This window comes from Mustelus asterias, chromosome 13, assembly GCF_964213995.1.
Source record: "Mustelus asterias chromosome 13, sMusAst1.hap1.1, whole genome shotgun sequence".
Lineage (NCBI taxonomy): Eukaryota > Metazoa > Chordata > Chondrichthyes > Carcharhiniformes > Triakidae > Mustelus > Mustelus asterias.
The window spans coordinates 903,127-921,737 of NC_135813.1; the positions used below are offsets into that span (position 1 = coordinate 903,127).

The following is an 18,611-nucleotide window of genomic DNA, read 5'->3' on the forward strand; positions in this document are numbered from 1 at the left end:
CTCACTAACCCAGTGAGTGTATATAACACAGGCCCCTCACTAACCCAGTGAGTGTATATAACACAGACCCCTCACTCACCCAGTGACTGTATATAACACAGGCCCCTCACTAACCCAGTGAGTGTATATAACACAGGCCCCTCACTAACCCAGTGAGTGTATATAACACAGACCCCTCACTCACCCAGTGACTGTATATAACACAGACCCCTCACTCACCCAGTGAGTGTATATAACACAGGCCCCTCACTAACCCAGTGAGTGTATATAACACAGACCCCTCACTAACCCAGTGAGTGTATATAACACAGACCCCTCACTAACCCAGTGACTGTATATAACACAGACCCCTCACTCACCCAGTGACTGTATATAACACAGACCCCTCACTAACCCAGTGAGTGTATATAACACAGACCCCTCACTCGCCCAGTGAGTGTATATAACACAGACCCCTCACTCACCCAGTGACTGTATATAACACAGACCCCTCACTAACCCAGTGAGTGTATATAACACAGACCCCTCACTAACCCAGTGAGTGTATATATCACAGACCCCTCACTCGCCCAGTGACTGTATATAACACAGACCCCTCACTAACCCAGTGAGTGTATATAACACAGACCCCTCACTCGCCCAGTGAGTGTATATAACACAGACCCCTCACTCGCCCAGTGAGTGTATATAACACAGACCCCTCACTAACCCAGTGAGTGTATATAACACAGACCCCTCACTAACCCAGTGAGTGTATATAACACAGACCCCTCACTCGCCCAGTGAGTGTATATAACACAGACCCCTCACTCGCCCAGTGAGTGTATATAACACAGACCCCTCACTCGCCCAGTGAGTGTATATAACACAGGCCCCTCACTAACCCAGTGAGTGTATATAACACAGGCCCCTCACTCGCCCAGTGAGTGTATATAACACAGGCCCCTCACTAACCCAGTGAGTGTATATAACACAGACCCCTCACTCGCCCAGTGAGTGTATATAACACAGACCCCTCACTCGCCCAGTGAGTGTATATATCACAGACCCCTCAGTCGCCCAGTGAGTGTATATAACACAGACCCCTCACTCGCCCAGTGAGTGTATATAACACAGACCCCTCACTCGCCCAGTGAGTGTATATAACACAGGCCCCTCACTAACCCAGTGAGTGTATATAACACAGGCCCCTCACTAACCCAGTGAGTGTATATAACACAGACCCCTCACTCACCCAGTGAGTGTATATAACACAGGCCCCTCACTCACCCAGTGAGTGTATATAACACAGGCCCCTCACTAACCCAGTGAGTGTATATAACACAGACCCCTCACTAACCCAGTGAGTGTATATAACACAGACCCCTCACTCGCCCAGTGAGTGTATATAACACAGACCCCTCACTCGCCCAGTGAGTGTATATAACACAGACCCCTCACTCGCCCAGTGAGTGTATATAACACAGACCCCTCACTAACCCAGTGAGTGTATATAACACAGGCCCCTCACTCACCCAGTGAGTGTATATAACACAGGCCCCTCACTAACCCAGTGAGTGTATATAACACAGACCCCTCACTCGCCCAGTGAGTGTATATAACACAGACCCCTCACTCGCCCAGTGAGTGTATATAACACAGGCCCCTCACTAACCCAGTGAGTGTATATAACACAGACCCCTCACTAGCCCAGTGAGTGTATATAACACAGGCCCCTCACTAACCCAGTGAGTGTATATAACACAGACCCCTCACTAACCCAGTGAGTGTATATAACACAGGCCCCTCACTCACCCAGTGAGTGTATATAACACAGGCCCCTCACTAACCCAGTGAGTGTATATAACACAGGCCCCTCACTCACCCAGTGAGTGTATATAACACAGACCCCTCACTCACCCAGTGAGTGTATATAACACAGACCCCTCACTAACCCAGTGAGTGTATATAACACAGACCCCTCACTAACCCAGTGAGTGTATATAACACAGACCCCTCACTAACCCAGTGAGTGTATATAACACAGACCCCTCACTAACCCAGTGAGTGTATATAACACAGACCCCTCACTCACCCAGTGAGTGTATATAACACAGGCCCCTCACTCACCCAGTGAGTGTATATAACACAGGCCCCTCACTAACCCAGTGAGTGTATATAACACAGACCCCTCACTCGCCCAGTGAGTGTATATAACACAGGCCCCTCACTAACCCAGTGAGTGTATATAACACAGGCCCCTCACTAACCCAGTGAGTGTATATAACACAGACCCCTCACTCACCCAGTGAGTGTATATATCACAGACCCCTCACTCACCCAGTGAGTGTATATAACACAGGCCCCTCACTAACCCAGTGAGTGTATATAACACAGGCCCCTCACTAACCCAGTGAGTGTATATAACACAGACCCCTCACTCACCCAGTGAGTGTATATAACACAGGCCCCTCACTAACCCAGTGAGTGTATATAACACAGACCCCTCACTCACCCAGTGAGTGTATATATCACAGACCCCTCACTCACCCAGTGAGTGTATATAACACAGGCCCCTCACTAACCCAGTGAGTGTATATAACACAGACCCCTCACTCGCCCAGTGAGTGTATATAACACAGACCCCTCACTAACCCAGTGACTGTATATAACACAGACCCCTCACTAACCCAGTGAGTGTATATATCACAGACCCCTCACTCGCCCAGTGACTGTATATAACACAGACCCCTCACTAACCCAGTGAGTGTATATAACACAGACCCCTCACTCGCCCAGTGAGTGTATATAACACAGACCCCTCACTCGCCCAGTGAGTGTATATAACACAGACCCCTCACTAACCCAGTGAGTGTATATAACACAGACCCCTCACTAACCCAGTGAGTGTATATAACACAGACCCCTCACTCGCCCAGTGAGTGTATATAACACAGACCCCTCACTCGCCCAGTGAGTGTATATAACACAGACCCCTCACTCGCCCAGTGAGTGTATATAACACAGGCCCCTCACTAACCCAGTGAGTGTATATAACACAGGCCCCTCACTCGCCCAGTGAGTGTATATAACACAGGCCCCTCACTAACCCAGTGAGTGTATATAACACAGACCCCTCACTCGCCCAGTGAGTGTATATAACACAGACCCCTCACTCGCCCAGTGAGTGTATATAACACAGACCCCTCACTAACCCAGTGAGTGTATATATCACAGACCCCTCACTCGCCCAGTGAGTGTATATAACACAGACCCCTCACTCGCCCAGTGAGTGTATATAACACAGACCCCTCACTCGCCCAGTGAGTGTATATAACACAGGCCCCTCACTAACCCAGTGAGTGTATATAACACAGGCCCCTCACTAACCCAGTGAGTGTATATAACACAGACCCCTCACTCACCCAGTGACTGTATATAACACAGGCCCCTCACTAACCCAGTGAGTGTATATAACACAGGCCCCTCACTAACCCAGTGAGTGTATATAACACAGACCCCTCACTCACCCAGTGACTGTATATAACACAGACCCCTCACTCACCCAGTGAGTGTATATAACACAGGCCCCTCACTAACCCAGTGAGTGTATATAACACAGACCCCTCACTAACCCAGTGAGTGTATATAACACAGACCCCTCACTAACCCAGTGACTGTATATAACACAGACCCCTCACTCACCCAGTGACTGTATATAACACAGACCCCTCACTAACCCAGTGAGTGTATATAACACAGACCCCTCACTCGCCCAGTGAGTGTATATAACACAGACCCCTCACTCACCCAGTGACTGTATATAACACAGACCCCTCACTAACCCAGTGAGTGTATATAACACAGACCCCTCACTAACCCAGTGAGTGTATATATCACAGACCCCTCACTCGCCCAGTGACTGTATATAACACAGACCCCTCACTAACCCAGTGAGTGTATATAACACAGACCCCTCACTCGCCCAGTGAGTGTATATAACACAGACCCCTCACTCGCCCAGTGAGTGTATATAACACAGACCCCTCACTAACCCAGTGAGTGTATATAACACAGACCCCTCACTAACCCAGTGAGTGTATATAACACAGACCCCTCACTCGCCCAGTGAGTGTATATAACACAGACCCCTCACTCGCCCAGTGAGTGTATATAACACAGACCCCTCACTCGCCCAGTGAGTGTATATAACACAGGCCCCTCACTAACCCAGTGAGTGTATATAACACAGGCCCCTCACTCGCCCAGTGAGTGTATATAACACAGGCCCCTCACTAACCCAGTGAGTGTATATAACACAGACCCCTCACTCGCCCAGTGAGTGTATATAACACAGACCCCTCACTCGCCCAGTGAGTGTATATATCACAGACCCCTCAGTCGCCCAGTGAGTGTATATAACACAGACCCCTCACTCGCCCAGTGAGTGTATATAACACAGACCCCTCACTCGCCCAGTGAGTGTATATAACACAGGCCCCTCACTAACCCAGTGAGTGTATATAACACAGGCCCCTCACTAACCCAGTGAGTGTATATAACACAGACCCCTCACTCACCCAGTGAGTGTATATAACACAGGCCCCTCACTCACCCAGTGAGTGTATATAACACAGGCCCCTCACTAACCCAGTGAGTGTATATAACACAGACCCCTCACTAACCCAGTGAGTGTATATAACACAGACCCCTCACTCGCCCAGTGAGTGTATATAACACAGACCCCTCACTCGCCCAGTGAGTGTATATAACACAGACCCCTCACTCGCCCAGTGAGTGTATATAACACAGACCCCTCACTAACCCAGTGAGTGTATATAACACAGGCCCCTCACTCACCCAGTGAGTGTATATAACACAGGCCCCTCACTAACCCAGTGAGTGTATATAACACAGACCCCTCACTCGCCCAGTGAGTGTATATAACACAGACCCCTCACTCGCCCAGTGAGTGTATATAACACAGGCCCCTCACTAACCCAGTGAGTGTATATAACACAGACCCCTCACTAACCCAGTGAGTGTATATAACACAGGCCCCTCACTAACCCAGTGAGTGTATATAACACAGACCCCTCACTAACCCAGTGAGTGTATATAACACAGGCCCCTCACTCACCCAGTGAGTGTATATAACACAGGCCCCTCACTAACCCAGTGAGTGTATATAACACAGGCCCCTCACTCACCCAGTGAGTGTATATAACACAGACCCCTCACTCACCCAGTGAGTGTATATAACACAGACCCCTCACTAACCCAGTGAGTGTATATAACACAGACCCCTCACTAACCCAGTGAGTGTATATAACACAGACCCCTCACTAACCCAGTGAGTGTATATAACACAGGCCCCTCACTAACCCAGTGAGTGTATATAACACAGGCCCCTCACTCACCCAGTGAGTGTATATAACACAGACCCCTCACTCGCCCAGTGAGTGTATATAACACAGACCCCTCACTAACCCAGTGAGTGTATATAACACAGACCCCTCACTAACCCAGTGAGTGTATATAACACAGACCCCTCACTAACCCAGTGAGTGTATATAACACAGACCCCTCACTCGCCCAGTGAGTGTATATAACACAGACCCCTCACTAACCCAGTGAGTGTATATAACACAGACCCCTCACTAACCCAGTGAGTGTATATAACACAGGCCCCTCACTCGCCCAGTGACTGTATATATCACAGGCCCCTCACTCGCCCAGTGAGTGTATATAACACAGACCCCTCACTCACCCAGTGAGTGTATATAACACAGACCCCTCACTCACCCAGTGAGTGTATATAACACAGGCCCCTCACTAACCCAGTGAGTGTATATAACACAGACCCCTCACTAACCCAGTGAGTGTATATAACACAGACCCCTCACTAACCCAGTGAGTGTATATAACACAGGCCCCTCACTCACCCAGTGAGTGTATATAACACAGGCCCCTCACTCACCCAGTGAGTGTATATAACACAGGCCCCTCACTCACCCAGTGAGTGTATATAACACAGACCCCTCACTCGCCCAGTGAGTGTATATAACACAGACCCCTCACTAACCCAGTGAGTGTATATAACACAGACCCCTCACTAACCCAGTGAGTGTATATAACACAGGCCCCTCACTCGCCCAGTGAGTGTATATATCACAGGCCCCTCACTCGCCCAGTGAGTGTATATAACACAGACCCCTCACTCACCCAGTGAGTGTATATAACACAGACCCCTCACTCACCCAGTGAGTGTATATAACACAGGCCCCTCACTCACCCAGTGAGTGTATATAACACAGGCCCCTCACTCACCCAGTGAGTGTATATAACACAGGCCCCTCACTCACCCAGTGAGTGTATATAACACAGACCCCTCACTCACCCAGTGAGTGTATATAACACAGGCCCCTCACTCGCCCAGTGAGTGTATATAACACAGACCCCTCACTAACCCAGTGAGTGTATATAACACAGGCCCCTCACTCGCCCAGTGAGTGTATATATCACAGGCCCCTCACTCGCCCAGTGAGTGTATATAACACAGACCCCTCACTCACCCAGTGAGTGTATATAACACAGACCCCTCACTCACCCAGTGAGTGTATATAACACAGACCCCTCACTAACCCAGTGAGTGTATATAACACAGACCCCTCACTAACCCAGTGAGTGTATATAACACAGACCCCTCACTAACCCAGTGAGTGTATATAACACAGGCCCCTCACTAACCCAGTGAGTGTATATAACACAGACCCCTCACTAACCCAGTGAGTGTATATAACACAGGCCCCTCACTAACCCAGTGAGTGTATATAACACAGGCCCCTCACTAACCCAGTGAGTGTATATAACACAGGCCCCTCACTAACCCAGTGAGTGTATATAACACAGGCCCCTCACTCACCCAGTGAGTGTATATAACACAGGCCCCTCACTCACCCAGTGAGTGTATATAACACAGGCCCCTCACTCACCCAGTGAGTGTATATAACACAGACCCCTCACTAACCCAGTGAGTGTATATAACACAGACCCCTCACTCGCCCAGTGAGTGTATATAACACAGACCCCTCACTAACCCAGTGAGTGTATATAACACAGACCCCTCACTAACCCAGTGAGTGTATATAACACAGACCCCTCACTCACCCAGTGAGTGTATATAACACATTCACTGCTCCCCTCACGGCCCCCTTTATTGCCCTCCCTCGCGGCCACCCTCACACCTCCCCCCTTGCAGCCCCCTTTGCTGCCCCTCTCAGTGCCCACCTCGCAGCCCCCCCCACTCCTCCCCCTCGCTGCCCCCCTCACACAGCCCCCCCTCACAGCCCCCCTCATGCCCCCCCGTCACGGTCCCCCTCACTGCCCCTCCTCACGCCATCCCCTCGCAGTCCCCCCTCACTGCCCCCCTCACTGACCCCTCATACCTCCCCTCACATCCCCCTCACTGCCACCCTTATGACCCCCCTCGCTCTTCCTTGTACCTGGGCCACACACAGTCGACTTGACTCCTGTGCTCTCCAGAGCTGGAATGCGATTTATTGCCCCTTCAATGAGCTGTGTGAAAACGTCCCAGTCCAGATCAAAGAGGCTGAAGGCAAATTTATCCGACACCTGAAACAAGACACGACAAACTCAGAATTAAAGCAGAATGTCCCAAAACCACATTGTCCTGCTGCTACAATGCACACTTTCCCCAAACCTGGAGTCCACACACAGATATACATAGTGTTTACAACACAGACACAGGCCATTTGGCCCATCTGGTCTGTGTTGGTATTTCTGCTCCATGAGCTTCCTCCCACCCCTTCAATCATCATATCCCTTCTATTCCTCCCTTTGTCACATGTTTGTGAAGATAAGAGTAGAAAATATTTCATGCAGTGAATTAAGATCTGGAATGCACTGTCTGAGAGTGTGGTGGAGACAGGTTCTCACAGAGCGTGGTTAAGATCTGGAATGTACTGTCTGAGGGCGTGGTGGAGACAGGTTCTCACAGAGCATGGTTAAGATCTGGAATGTACTGTCTGAGGGCGTGCCCCTTCAGCGCTCCGAAAGCTTGTGGCTTGTGCTACCAAATAAACCTGTTGGACTTTAACCTGGTGTTGTGAGACTTCTTACACTGCTGGTCACAGGCCTCCAGTTTGAAAACAACCCTCTACAACCATCCTCTGTCTTCTGTCATCAAGCCAATTTTGTATCCATTTGGCTACCTCACCCTGGAACCTGTGAGATTTAATCTTATGCAACAACTTACCATGTGGTACCTTGTCAAAGGTCTTGCTAAGTCCATGTAGATAGACAACATCAACTGCACTGCTCCCATCTACCTAATAAGAACATAAGAACTAGGAGCAGGAGTCAGCCATCTGGTCGCTCAAGCCTGCTCCGCCATTCAATATGATCATGGCTAATCTTTTCATGGACTCAGCTCCACTTACCCGCCCGCTCTATCCTTGCCTTAAAAACATTCAACGAGGTAGCTTCAACTGCTTCACTGGGCAGGGAATTCCACAGATTCACAACCCTTTGTGTGAAGAAGTTCCTCCTCAACTCAGTCCTAAAACCGCTCCCCCTTATTTTGAGGCCATGCCCCCTAGTTCTAGTTTCACCTACCAGTGGAAACAACCTCCCTGCTTCTATCTTATCTGTTCCTTTCATAATCTTATAATGTTTCTATAAGATCTCCCCTCATTCTTCTTGGTTACCCCTTCAAAAAACTCAATCAAATTTGTGAGGCATGATTTTCCACTCACAAAGCCATGTTGACTGTCCCTAATCAGTCCTTGGGTCTCGAAATGCTTGTAGATCCTGTCTCTCAAAATACCTTCTAACAACTTACCCCTACAGATGTGAGGCTCACTGGCCTGTAGTTCCCAGGCTTTTCCCTGCAGCCCTTTTTAAACAAAGGCTCAACATTTGCCACCCTCCAATCTTCAGGCATCTCACCCGTGACTATCGATGATTCAAATATCTCGGCTAGGGGACCCGCAATTTCCTCCCTAGCCTCCCACAACGTCCTGGGATACACTTCATCAGGTCCCGGGGATTTATCTACCTTGATGCACTTTAAGACTTCCAGCACCTCCTTCTCTGTAATATGTACACTCCTCAAGACATCACTATTTATTTCCCCAAGTTCCCTAACTTACATGCTTTTTTAAACAGTGAATACTGATGAGAAATATTCATTTAGGATCTCATCCATCTCTTGTGGATCCGCACATAGGTGACTTTGTTGATCCTTAAGAGGCCCTACTCTCTCCCTAGTTACTCTTTTGCCCTTTATGTATTTGTAGAATATACTGGTAGTTCTGAAAAACACAAGTTTTAGTGAGGAGCTGAAAGAAATTAATATTAGCAGAGAAATTGTTTAGGGGAAGTTAAAGGGATTTATAAATCTCGGGAAGTGGCTCTAGAAATAGTAGATCAATCGGTGTTTGTTTTCCAAAATTCTTTAGACACTGGACTGGCTCCTACAGATTGGAGGGTAGCTAATATAAGCCCGCTATTCAAAAAGGGAGGTAGAGAGAAAACAGGGAACTATAAACCAGTGAGCCTAACGTCGGTACTGGGGAAGTTGCTAGAGTCCATTATCAAGGATTTCAATATTCGACATTTGGAAGGCAGTGGTATAATCAGACAAAGTCAGCGTGGATTTACAAAAGGGAAATCATGCTTGACGAATCTACTGGAATTTTTTGAGGATGTAACTAGTAGAGATGACCAAGGAGGACCGGTAGACATGGTTTAATTAGACTTAGAATCCCTACAGTGCAGAAGGAGGCTGTTTGGCCCATCGAGCCTGCACTGCGTTAGGGTTAGGGTTAGGGTTAGGACCCCAACTGTTCACATTATATATTAGTGATTTGGAAAAGGGAACTGAATGTATTATCTCCAAATTTGCAGATGATACAAAGTTGGGTGGGAGGGTGAGCTGTGAGGAGGATGCAGAGATGCTTCAGCGTGATTTGGACAGACTGAGTGTGGGGGCATCTGCAGGGCAGATGCAGTATAATGTGGATAAATGTGAGGTTATCCACTTTGGTGGCAATAATAGGAAGACATTATTATTTGAATGGGTGTAAATTGAGAGAGGTGGATACTCAGCGAGACCTTGGAGTCCTCGTGCATCAGTCGCTGAAAGTAAGTGTGTGCAGGCACAGCAGGCAGTAAAGAAGGCAAATGGTATGTTGAGTATAGGGATAGGGATGTTTTACTGCAATTGTATAGGGTGTTGGTGAGGCCACACCTGGAGTATTGTGTGCAGTTTTGGTCTCCTTATCTGAGGAAGGATGTTCTTGCTACAGAGGGAGTGTAGGGAAGGTTTACCAGGCTGATTCCTGGGATGGCAGGTCTGTCATATGAGGAGAGACTAAGTCGGTTAGGATTATATTCACTGGAGTTTAGAAGAAACTTATAAAATTCTAACAGAATTAGACAGGGTAGATTCAGAAAGAATGTTTCCAATGTTGGGGGAGTCCAGAACTAGGGGTCAGAGTTTGAGGATGAGGGGTAAACTTTTTAGAACTGAGGTGAGGGGAAATTTCTTCACCCAGAGGGTGGTGAATGTGTGGAATTCACTCCCACAGAAAGTAACTCAGGCCAAAACATTGCCTGATTTCAAGAAGAAATTACATACAGCTCTTGGGACTAAAGGGATCAAGGGATGGGGGGGGGGGTGGGAGATCAGGATATTGAATTTGATGATCAGCCATGATTATAAAGAATAGGAGAGGAGACACAAAGGGCTGAATGGCCTCCTCCTATTTTCTATGTTTGTATGCAAAATAAGCATGGATAGAGAATCAGTTCGTTAACAGGAAACAGAGAGTAGGGATAAAATGGTCTTTTTCAGATTAACAACCTGTAACTAGTGGAGTGCCGCAGGCATTAGTGCTGGGTCCTCAATTATTTATAATTTAGATCAAAACTTGGATGAAGGAACAGAGTGTATGGTAGCTAAGTTTGCTAATGTGGCGACTAGGGGAATTTCACAGGAACTTCATTGCAGTGTTAATGTAAGCCTTACTTGTGACTAATAAATAATTTTTATTTTAAAACTTTAATGACACCAAGATAGGAAGTTGTTAGGAGGAGATTGAGAATCTGCAAAGGGACAGGGATATTCAGTGAGTGGGCAAAAATTTGGCAAATGGAATGTAATGTGGGAAAATGTGAATTTATGCATTTTGGCAGGAAGAATAGAAATGTAGTAAACTATTTAAATGGAGAGAGATTGCAGAACCCTAGTACAGAGGGATCTGGGTGTCCTAGCAATTTACACAAAGCTAGTCTGCAGCTACAAGAAGTGGTTAGGAAGGCAAATGGAAAGTTGATGTTTATTGCAAGAAGAATGGAATATAAAAGTAGGGAAGTTTACTGCATTTGTACAGGATCTTGGTGAGACCACATCTGCAGGAATTATTGCTTTGGAAAGAGTTCAGAGAAGCTTCCCTGGATTCATTCCTGGGATGAAAGGTTTGTCTTCTGGGGGGAATTTGGAGCAGACTGGGTTCTGTATCTATTGGAGTTTAGAAGAATGAGTGACGATCTTATCGAAAGATTTAGAATCCAGAGGGTAATAGGGTGGATACACAGAGCATGTTTCCGCTTGTGGGGAAAGCTAACGGGAGATAGTTTAAAAAAGACAGAGGTGAGGAGAAATATTTTCCCCCAAGCAGCTGTTGGTCTGTCAGCAGCTATCTGCATTTATTCAAGGCTGACTTCGATAGATTTTTGATTGAGTAGGGAGCCAAGGGTTACGCGGACAGACAGGAAAGTGGAGTTAAGATCACAGTCCGATCAGCCATTATCTTATTAGTTAGCAGGCTTGATGGGCCAAATGGCTTCCTCCTGCCCCAATGCTCCTAAGTTGATTGTAACTTCTCTTCTTTCCAATTCCAATCCTCGAGAAATGAACCCCAGTGTTTGCTTTGTTTCTGAGCTTTTTAAAACTGTTTTAAACTATTTTTAGTGATTTGTGTATCTGTGTCCCCAATCTCTCTGACCTGTTACCTTACTTAGACTCAGAATTTTCAGAGTATGGGAACTCTGGGTTTGTCTGGTTGAAGTGTAATATCTCAGGCTAGGCGATAATAAATGTGATTTGTGATTAACACACCTATTTTTCAAGTTTATTAAAGTTTTATATGTTGTCATAGCCTGTGACAAGAAAAACAAGTTATTTTTATATACTCCTCCTCGGTGTTAACTGCAATGGCCATCTGCTAGGTTAGAGATTGGAAATCCAATCTGTGACTCAAGTCATTTACGCAAGTTGTGAATAACAGATTGTTGAACAGATCAGTGTGAAAATTCACTCCTGGGGTTTTGCTAGTCTGTGTGGCTACTCCTAACCTCTGTTCTCTGCTCTGTAACAATACTCACCATTCAGCTGCTCCTACACCTTCCCACAGCCCACAAGTACAACGCTGAGAGATTACAAAAGACATCCCCTGTTACTGTGTCCGCAGGACACCAGCCCACCTCATCCTTCCCGACTCCCAGCCCACCTCATCCTTCCCGACTCCCAGCCCACCTCATCCTTCCCGACTCCCAGCCCACCTCATCCTTCCCGACTCCCAGCCCACCTCATCCTTCCCGACTCCCAGCCCACCTCATCCTTCCCGACTCCCAGCCCACCTCATCCTTCCCGACTCCCAGCCCACCTCATCCTTCCCGACTCCCAGCCCACCTCATCCTTCCCGACTCCCAGCCCACCTCATCCTTCCCGACTCCCAGCCCACCTCATCCTTCCCGACTCCCAGCCCACCTCATCCTTCCCGACTCCCAGCCCACCTCATCCTTCCCGACTCCCAGCCCACCTCATCCTTCCCGACTCCCAGCCCACCTCATCCTTCCCGACTCCCAACTTCCTTCAGCTCAATCTTCTCACCTCTTCCCAGAAGCCTGGGTTTGGCTCATATCCGCCGACAGACAGGGCGTCTCCTTGGAGACGCAGATACACGGAACTGTCATGATCCCGAACATTTGGCATATTCTGGGAGAGAGACAAAAAGACAGGAAAAAAGGGTGCTTGGAACAGAAATTAAAAACATAGTAAAGCTCCCTCGACACTGTCCCCCATCAAACACTCCCAGGACAGGTACAGCACGGAGTTAGATACAGAGTAAAGCTCCCTCTACACTGTCCCCATCAAACACTCCCAGGACAGGTACAGCACGGGGTTAGATACAGAGTAAAGCTCCCTCTACATTCCCTCTTTCGCAATATGCTTGAATTCTCATTGCGATTGATGATTTGATGCTGGACTGTGCGATGTGAAGCAGGATTTCTGTGCAAGTGGAGGTTAAGACAAGTCACAAGGCTCTCACTGAGTTGGGGGGATGGGTGGGTGGTTAACAGCGGTGCCAGTCATGTATTCCTGCATCATTACTGTGCGGACACTTTAACAGAAAAGTATTTGCTGTGAAATACTTTGGGGTGTTTTGATTTTGAGAAAGGCATTATAAAAATGCAAATCCTTCATTTTCCCTGCAGCGAGGAAGAGGTAACAGCAAGAACCATCTCTCTGCTTTCCTCATGTAAAGTGTCTACAAGATTAAATGGTCTGTGATGCCCTCCCCAGCTAAATAGCCTGCTGATGCCACTGCATGAACAGTGGTGATCAATGAGGAACTGATTTAGAAGAGGGAACTAAATCATCTCCAAATTTACAGATGATACAAAGTTGGGTGGGAGGGTGAGCTGTGAGGAGGATACAGAGATGCTTCAGCGTGATTTGGACAGGCTGAGTGTGTGGGCAGATGCAGTATAATGTGGATGAATGTGAGGTTATCCACTTTAGCAGCAATAACAAGAAGGCAGATTATTATCTGGCCATGAAGTAGGAGAGGGGAATTTGCAACAGGACCTGGGTTTCTCATACACCAGTCACTGAGGGTAAGCGTACAAGTGCAGCAGGCAGTAAAAAAGGCAAATGAAAAATTGGGCTATGTTCATAGTGAGAGGATTCGAGGGTAGGAGCAGCGGTGTCTTGCTGCAATTATACAGGGCCTTGGTGAGGCCACACCTGGAGTATTGTGTGCAGTTTTGGTCTCCTTATCTGAGGAAGGATGTTCTTGCTGTAGAGGGATTGCAGTGAAGGTTTACCAGGCTGAGTCCTGGGATGGCAGGCCTGTCATAAGAGGAGAATTTGAGTCGGCTTGTATTGTATTCACCGGAGTTCAGGAGAATCAGAGGGGGTCTCATAAAAACCTATAAAATTCTAACAGGACGAGACAGGGTAGATGCAGGAAGGATATTCCCAATGGTGGGGTTTCCAGGACCAGGGCTCACAGTCTGAGCGTACAGGATAGACCACTAGGACAGAGATGAGGAGACATTTCTTCACCCAGAGAGTGGTCAGCCTGTGGAATTTACTATCACAGAAAGCAGTTGAGGCCAAAACATTGAATGTTTTCAAGAAGCAGTTGGATAAAACACTTGGGGCAAAGGGGATCAAAGGATATGGTGGGAAGGTGGGATCAGGGTAGTGAGCTGGATGATCAGCCATGATCAAAATGAATGGGGGAGCAGGCTCGAAGGGCCGAATGGCCTCCTCCTGCTCCTATTTTTTATGTTTCTATGTTGAACACCAATAAAGCCCATAACCCGGAAAAGATCAGTGCCTTCCGGAGAGGAACGTGAGGGTGGATAGGGCTGTGACTTGGGTACAATCTCAACATGTTCAAAGCAAAGCGGAAAGTGGGTTCTAACACAGCTACTGCATGAAACAATCCCAGGACAACTCAGCTGCAAACCCCCGGCTCTCCTGGCCCCCCCATCACTGCACTGGCCTCGGCACCTACCTGGATACCTTCAATCCGCTCTGTTACCACATACGCATGCCGCATGCCGATGAGCGGAACATTGACTCCTGCCAATGCCCCCAGCACACGAGCCCAAACACCTAGACAGAACAGAGAGTGTCAGCAACACCAACCCTAGTAAACACTGCCCTCAGCTGGCCACAGGGCAACTCACACCTCATTCTAATCCACAGTAAGTAGTCTCACACCAGGTTAACATCCAACAGCTTTATTTGGTAGCATGAGCTACCGCATTCTAATCCGACAGGATCAGCATCAACATATCAGATAGGAGCAGAGTAGGCCATTCAGCCCCTTTAACAAAGGATCATCTGGACTCGAAACGTCAGCTCTTTTCTCTGCTTACAGATGCTGCCAGACCCGCTGAGATTTTCCAGCGTTTTCTCTTTTGGTTTCAGATTCCAGCATCCGCAGTAATTTGCTTTCATTCAGCCCCTCAAGCCTGCTCCATCCTTTGATAAGCTGACGATGGATCTGATTGTAGCCTCTACTCTCCCTCTGCCCCGATAATATTTGACTTCCTTGTCAGTCTAGAATTTATCCCACTCAGCCTTAAGATTATTAAATGACACAGACTGCACTGAAGGAGCTGTGCTCCGAATGCTTATGCTTTTGCTACCAAATAAACCTGCTGGACTTTAACCTGGTGTTGTTAAACTCCTTACTGTGCCCACCCCAATCCAACACCGGCATCTCCACATCCTGATCTCCAGGGACAGAGATGTCACAGAATAACGACCCCCCTGATAGAAAAAGTTTCTCCTCATTTCTGTTCTAAACGGGAAAGTTCTGCAATCTCTCACCATTTGCATCTTTTCTATTTTTCCTCCCAAAGTTGACATTTTCCCACATTATTCTCAATCTTTAGCCGCTGACTTTAACCTATCCAAATTCCCCTTTGGACTCCTCAATACTTACTCTCCGAATTACCGCAGCCGTTGATGATTTGGGGAGCAGAAGGAGAGAGTAGAACAAATACAGCACCGAGGGAGGCCATTCAGCCCATCCAGACAAGTCACAATTATCCACCAGAGCTGCCAATACTTTAATCCCAGTTACCGTGCCTCCACCTCCCTATTCCCTCGTCTTGTCCAATCAAACACGGTATTTTAACGTAAGCTCCGGGTGTCCTGGAGATGTGTGAAGCCTGACAGAGTCTGTCACTGCAACAGAGTCGCAGACTCCAGGTTTACCCGGCTAATCCCGGGGATGGCGGGACTGATCTATGAGGAAAGATTGATGAGATAAGGACTGTTTTCACTGGAGTTCAGACGAATGAGGGGGGGATCTCACAGAGACTTATAAAATTCTAACAGGACTAGACAGGGTAGATGCAGGGAGGATGTTCCCGATGGTGGGGGAGTCCAGAACCAGGGGTCACAGTCTGAGGATTCAGGGTAGACCATTTAGGATGGAGGTCAGGAGACATTTCTTCACCCAGAGAGTGGTGAGCCTGTGGAATTCATTACCACAGGAAGTAGTTGATGCCAAAACATTGAATGCATTCAAGAGGCGGCTGGATATAGCACTTGGGGCGAATGGGATGAAAGGTTATGGGGAGAAAGCAGGATTAGGCTATTGAGTTGGATGATCAGCCATGATGGTGATGAATGGGGGAGCAGGCTCGAAGGGCCGAATGGCCTCCTCCTGCTCCTGTCTTCTGTGTCTGGTACTGCCAGACTGAGAAGGAGCTGCCCAATGATGGGGTGGGAGTGGAGATTTGCTCACAATCACTACCATCTGTGATGATAACTTTCAGCCACAGTTCAGTCAGAACATTCCATCCTGAGGGCAAATACTTGCAGCTTCAAAAACCATAATCCAGGGCAACATGTCCAAGACAGAACTGAGGGAGTGCCGCACTGTCAGAGGGTCAGTACTGAGGGAGTGCCGCACTGTCAGAGGGTCAGTACTGAGGGAGTGCCGCACTGTCAGAGGATCAGTGCTGAGAGAGTGCCGCACTGTCAGAGGATCAGTACTGAGGGAGTGCCGCACTGTCAGAGGATCAGTACTGAGGGAGCGCCGCACTGTCAGAGGGTCCGTACTGAGGGAGTGGCGCACTGGCAGAAGGTCAGCGCTGAGGGAGTGCCACACTGCCAGAGGATCAGTACTGAGGGAGTGCCGCACTGTCAGAGGGTCAGTACTGAGGGAGTGCTGCACTGCCAGAGGGTCAGTACTGAGGGAGTGCCGCACTGTCAGAGGGTCAGTACTGAGGGAGTGCCACACTGTCAGAGGATCAGTGCTGAGGGGGTGCTGCACTGTCAGAGGGTCAGTGCTGAGGGAGTGCCACACTGTCAGAGGATCAGTACTGAGGGAGTGCCACACTGTCAGAGGATCAGTGCTGAGAGAGTGCTGCACTGTCAGAGGATCAGTACTGAGGGAGTGCCGCACTGTCAGAGGGTCAGTACTGAGGGAGTGCTGCACTGTCAGAGGGTCAGTGCTGAGGGAGTGCCACACTGTCAGAGGATCAGTACTGAGGGAGTGCCGCACTGTCAGAGGGTCAGTACTGAGGGAGTGCTGCACTGTCAGAGGGTCAGTGGCTGAGGGAGTGCCGCACTGTCAGAGGGTCAGTGCTGAGGGAGTGCCGCACTGTCAGAGGGTCAGTACTGAGGGAGTGCTGCACTGTCAGAGGGTCAGTGCTGAGGGAGTGCCGCACTGTCAGAGGGTCAGTACTGAGGGAGTGCTGCGCTGACAAAGGGTCAGCGCTGAGAGAGTGCCGCACTGTCAGAGGGTCAGTGCTGAGGGGGTGCTGCACTGTCAGAGGGTCAGTGCTGAGGGAGTGCTGCACTGTCAGAGGGTCAGTGCTGAGGGAGTGCCGCACTGTCAGAGGGTCAGTGCTGAGGGAGTGCTGCACTGTCAGAGGGTCAGTGCTGAGGGAGTGCCACACTGTCAGAGGGTCAGTACTGAGGGAGTGCCACACTGTCAGAGGGTCAGTGCTGAGGGAGTGCCGCACTGTCAGAGGGTCAGTGATGAGGGTGTGCCGCACTGTCAGAGGGTCAGTGATGAGGGTGTGCCGCACTGTCAGAGGGTCAGTGCTGAGGGAGAGCTGCACTGTCAGAGGGTCAGTACTGAGGGAGTGTCACACTGTCAGAGGGTCAGTACTGAGGGAGTGCCGCACTGTCAGAGGGTCAGTACTGAGGGAGTGCCGCACTGTTAGAGGGTCAGTACTGAGGGAGTGCCGCACTGTCAGAGGGTCAGTACTGAGGGAGTGCCGCACTGTCAGAGGGTCAGTACTGAGGGAGTGCCGCACTGTCAGAGGGTCAGTACTGAGGGAGTGCCGCACTGTCAGAGGGTCAGTGCTGAGGGAGTGCCGCACTGTCAGAGGGTCAGTACTGAGGGAGTGCCGCACTGTCAGAGGGTCAGTACTGAGGGATACTGGGCACTCTCGCCCTATCGGTAAATGGAATTGCCTCCAGGAATCACTCTATTCCCATCACAACTCTGGCTATCATAAGCTGTCAGGGACAACAATGAGCTCAGCACTTCCACAACTGACTCCAGCTCTGGGCGGAGTATCTGCTGCTGATGGAGTCTCACCTGCACAGTTAATCGCACAAGAAGTCTGAATTGTTCCATAGTCTGTCTCTACACCAGTAACCCGCCTCACTCCAAAATCATCCACCTTCACCTGGATCCCTCTGACTGGACAATGTTCAATCACCTAATGAAAGGAAAACATCTGTTGAAATATCTGTTGAAAGACCCTAAAACAAAGAACAAAGAAAATTACAGCACAGGAACAGGCCCTTCGGCCCTCCAAGCCTGCACCGACCATGC

The 18,611-nt window shown here is 48.7% G+C and overlaps 1 protein-coding gene across 1 annotated transcript in view; it reads right to left on the minus strand.

The window, feature by feature from the left end:
• sardh (sarcosine dehydrogenase) overlaps nt 1-18,611 on the minus strand; it is a 99,427-nt gene that overhangs the window by 73,190 nt on the left and 7,626 nt on the right. The window contains exons 2-5 of the mRNA XM_078226135.1: nt 18,372-18,495; nt 14,814-14,914; nt 12,899-13,003; nt 7,485-7,614 (exon numbers count right to left, since the gene is read on the minus strand). Coding sequence (XP_078082261.1) covers nt 7,485-7,614; nt 12,899-13,003; nt 14,814-14,914; nt 18,372-18,495 — 460 coding nt within the window. The remainder of the gene's footprint in view (nt 1-7,484; nt 7,615-12,898; nt 13,004-14,813; nt 14,915-18,371; nt 18,496-18,611) is intronic.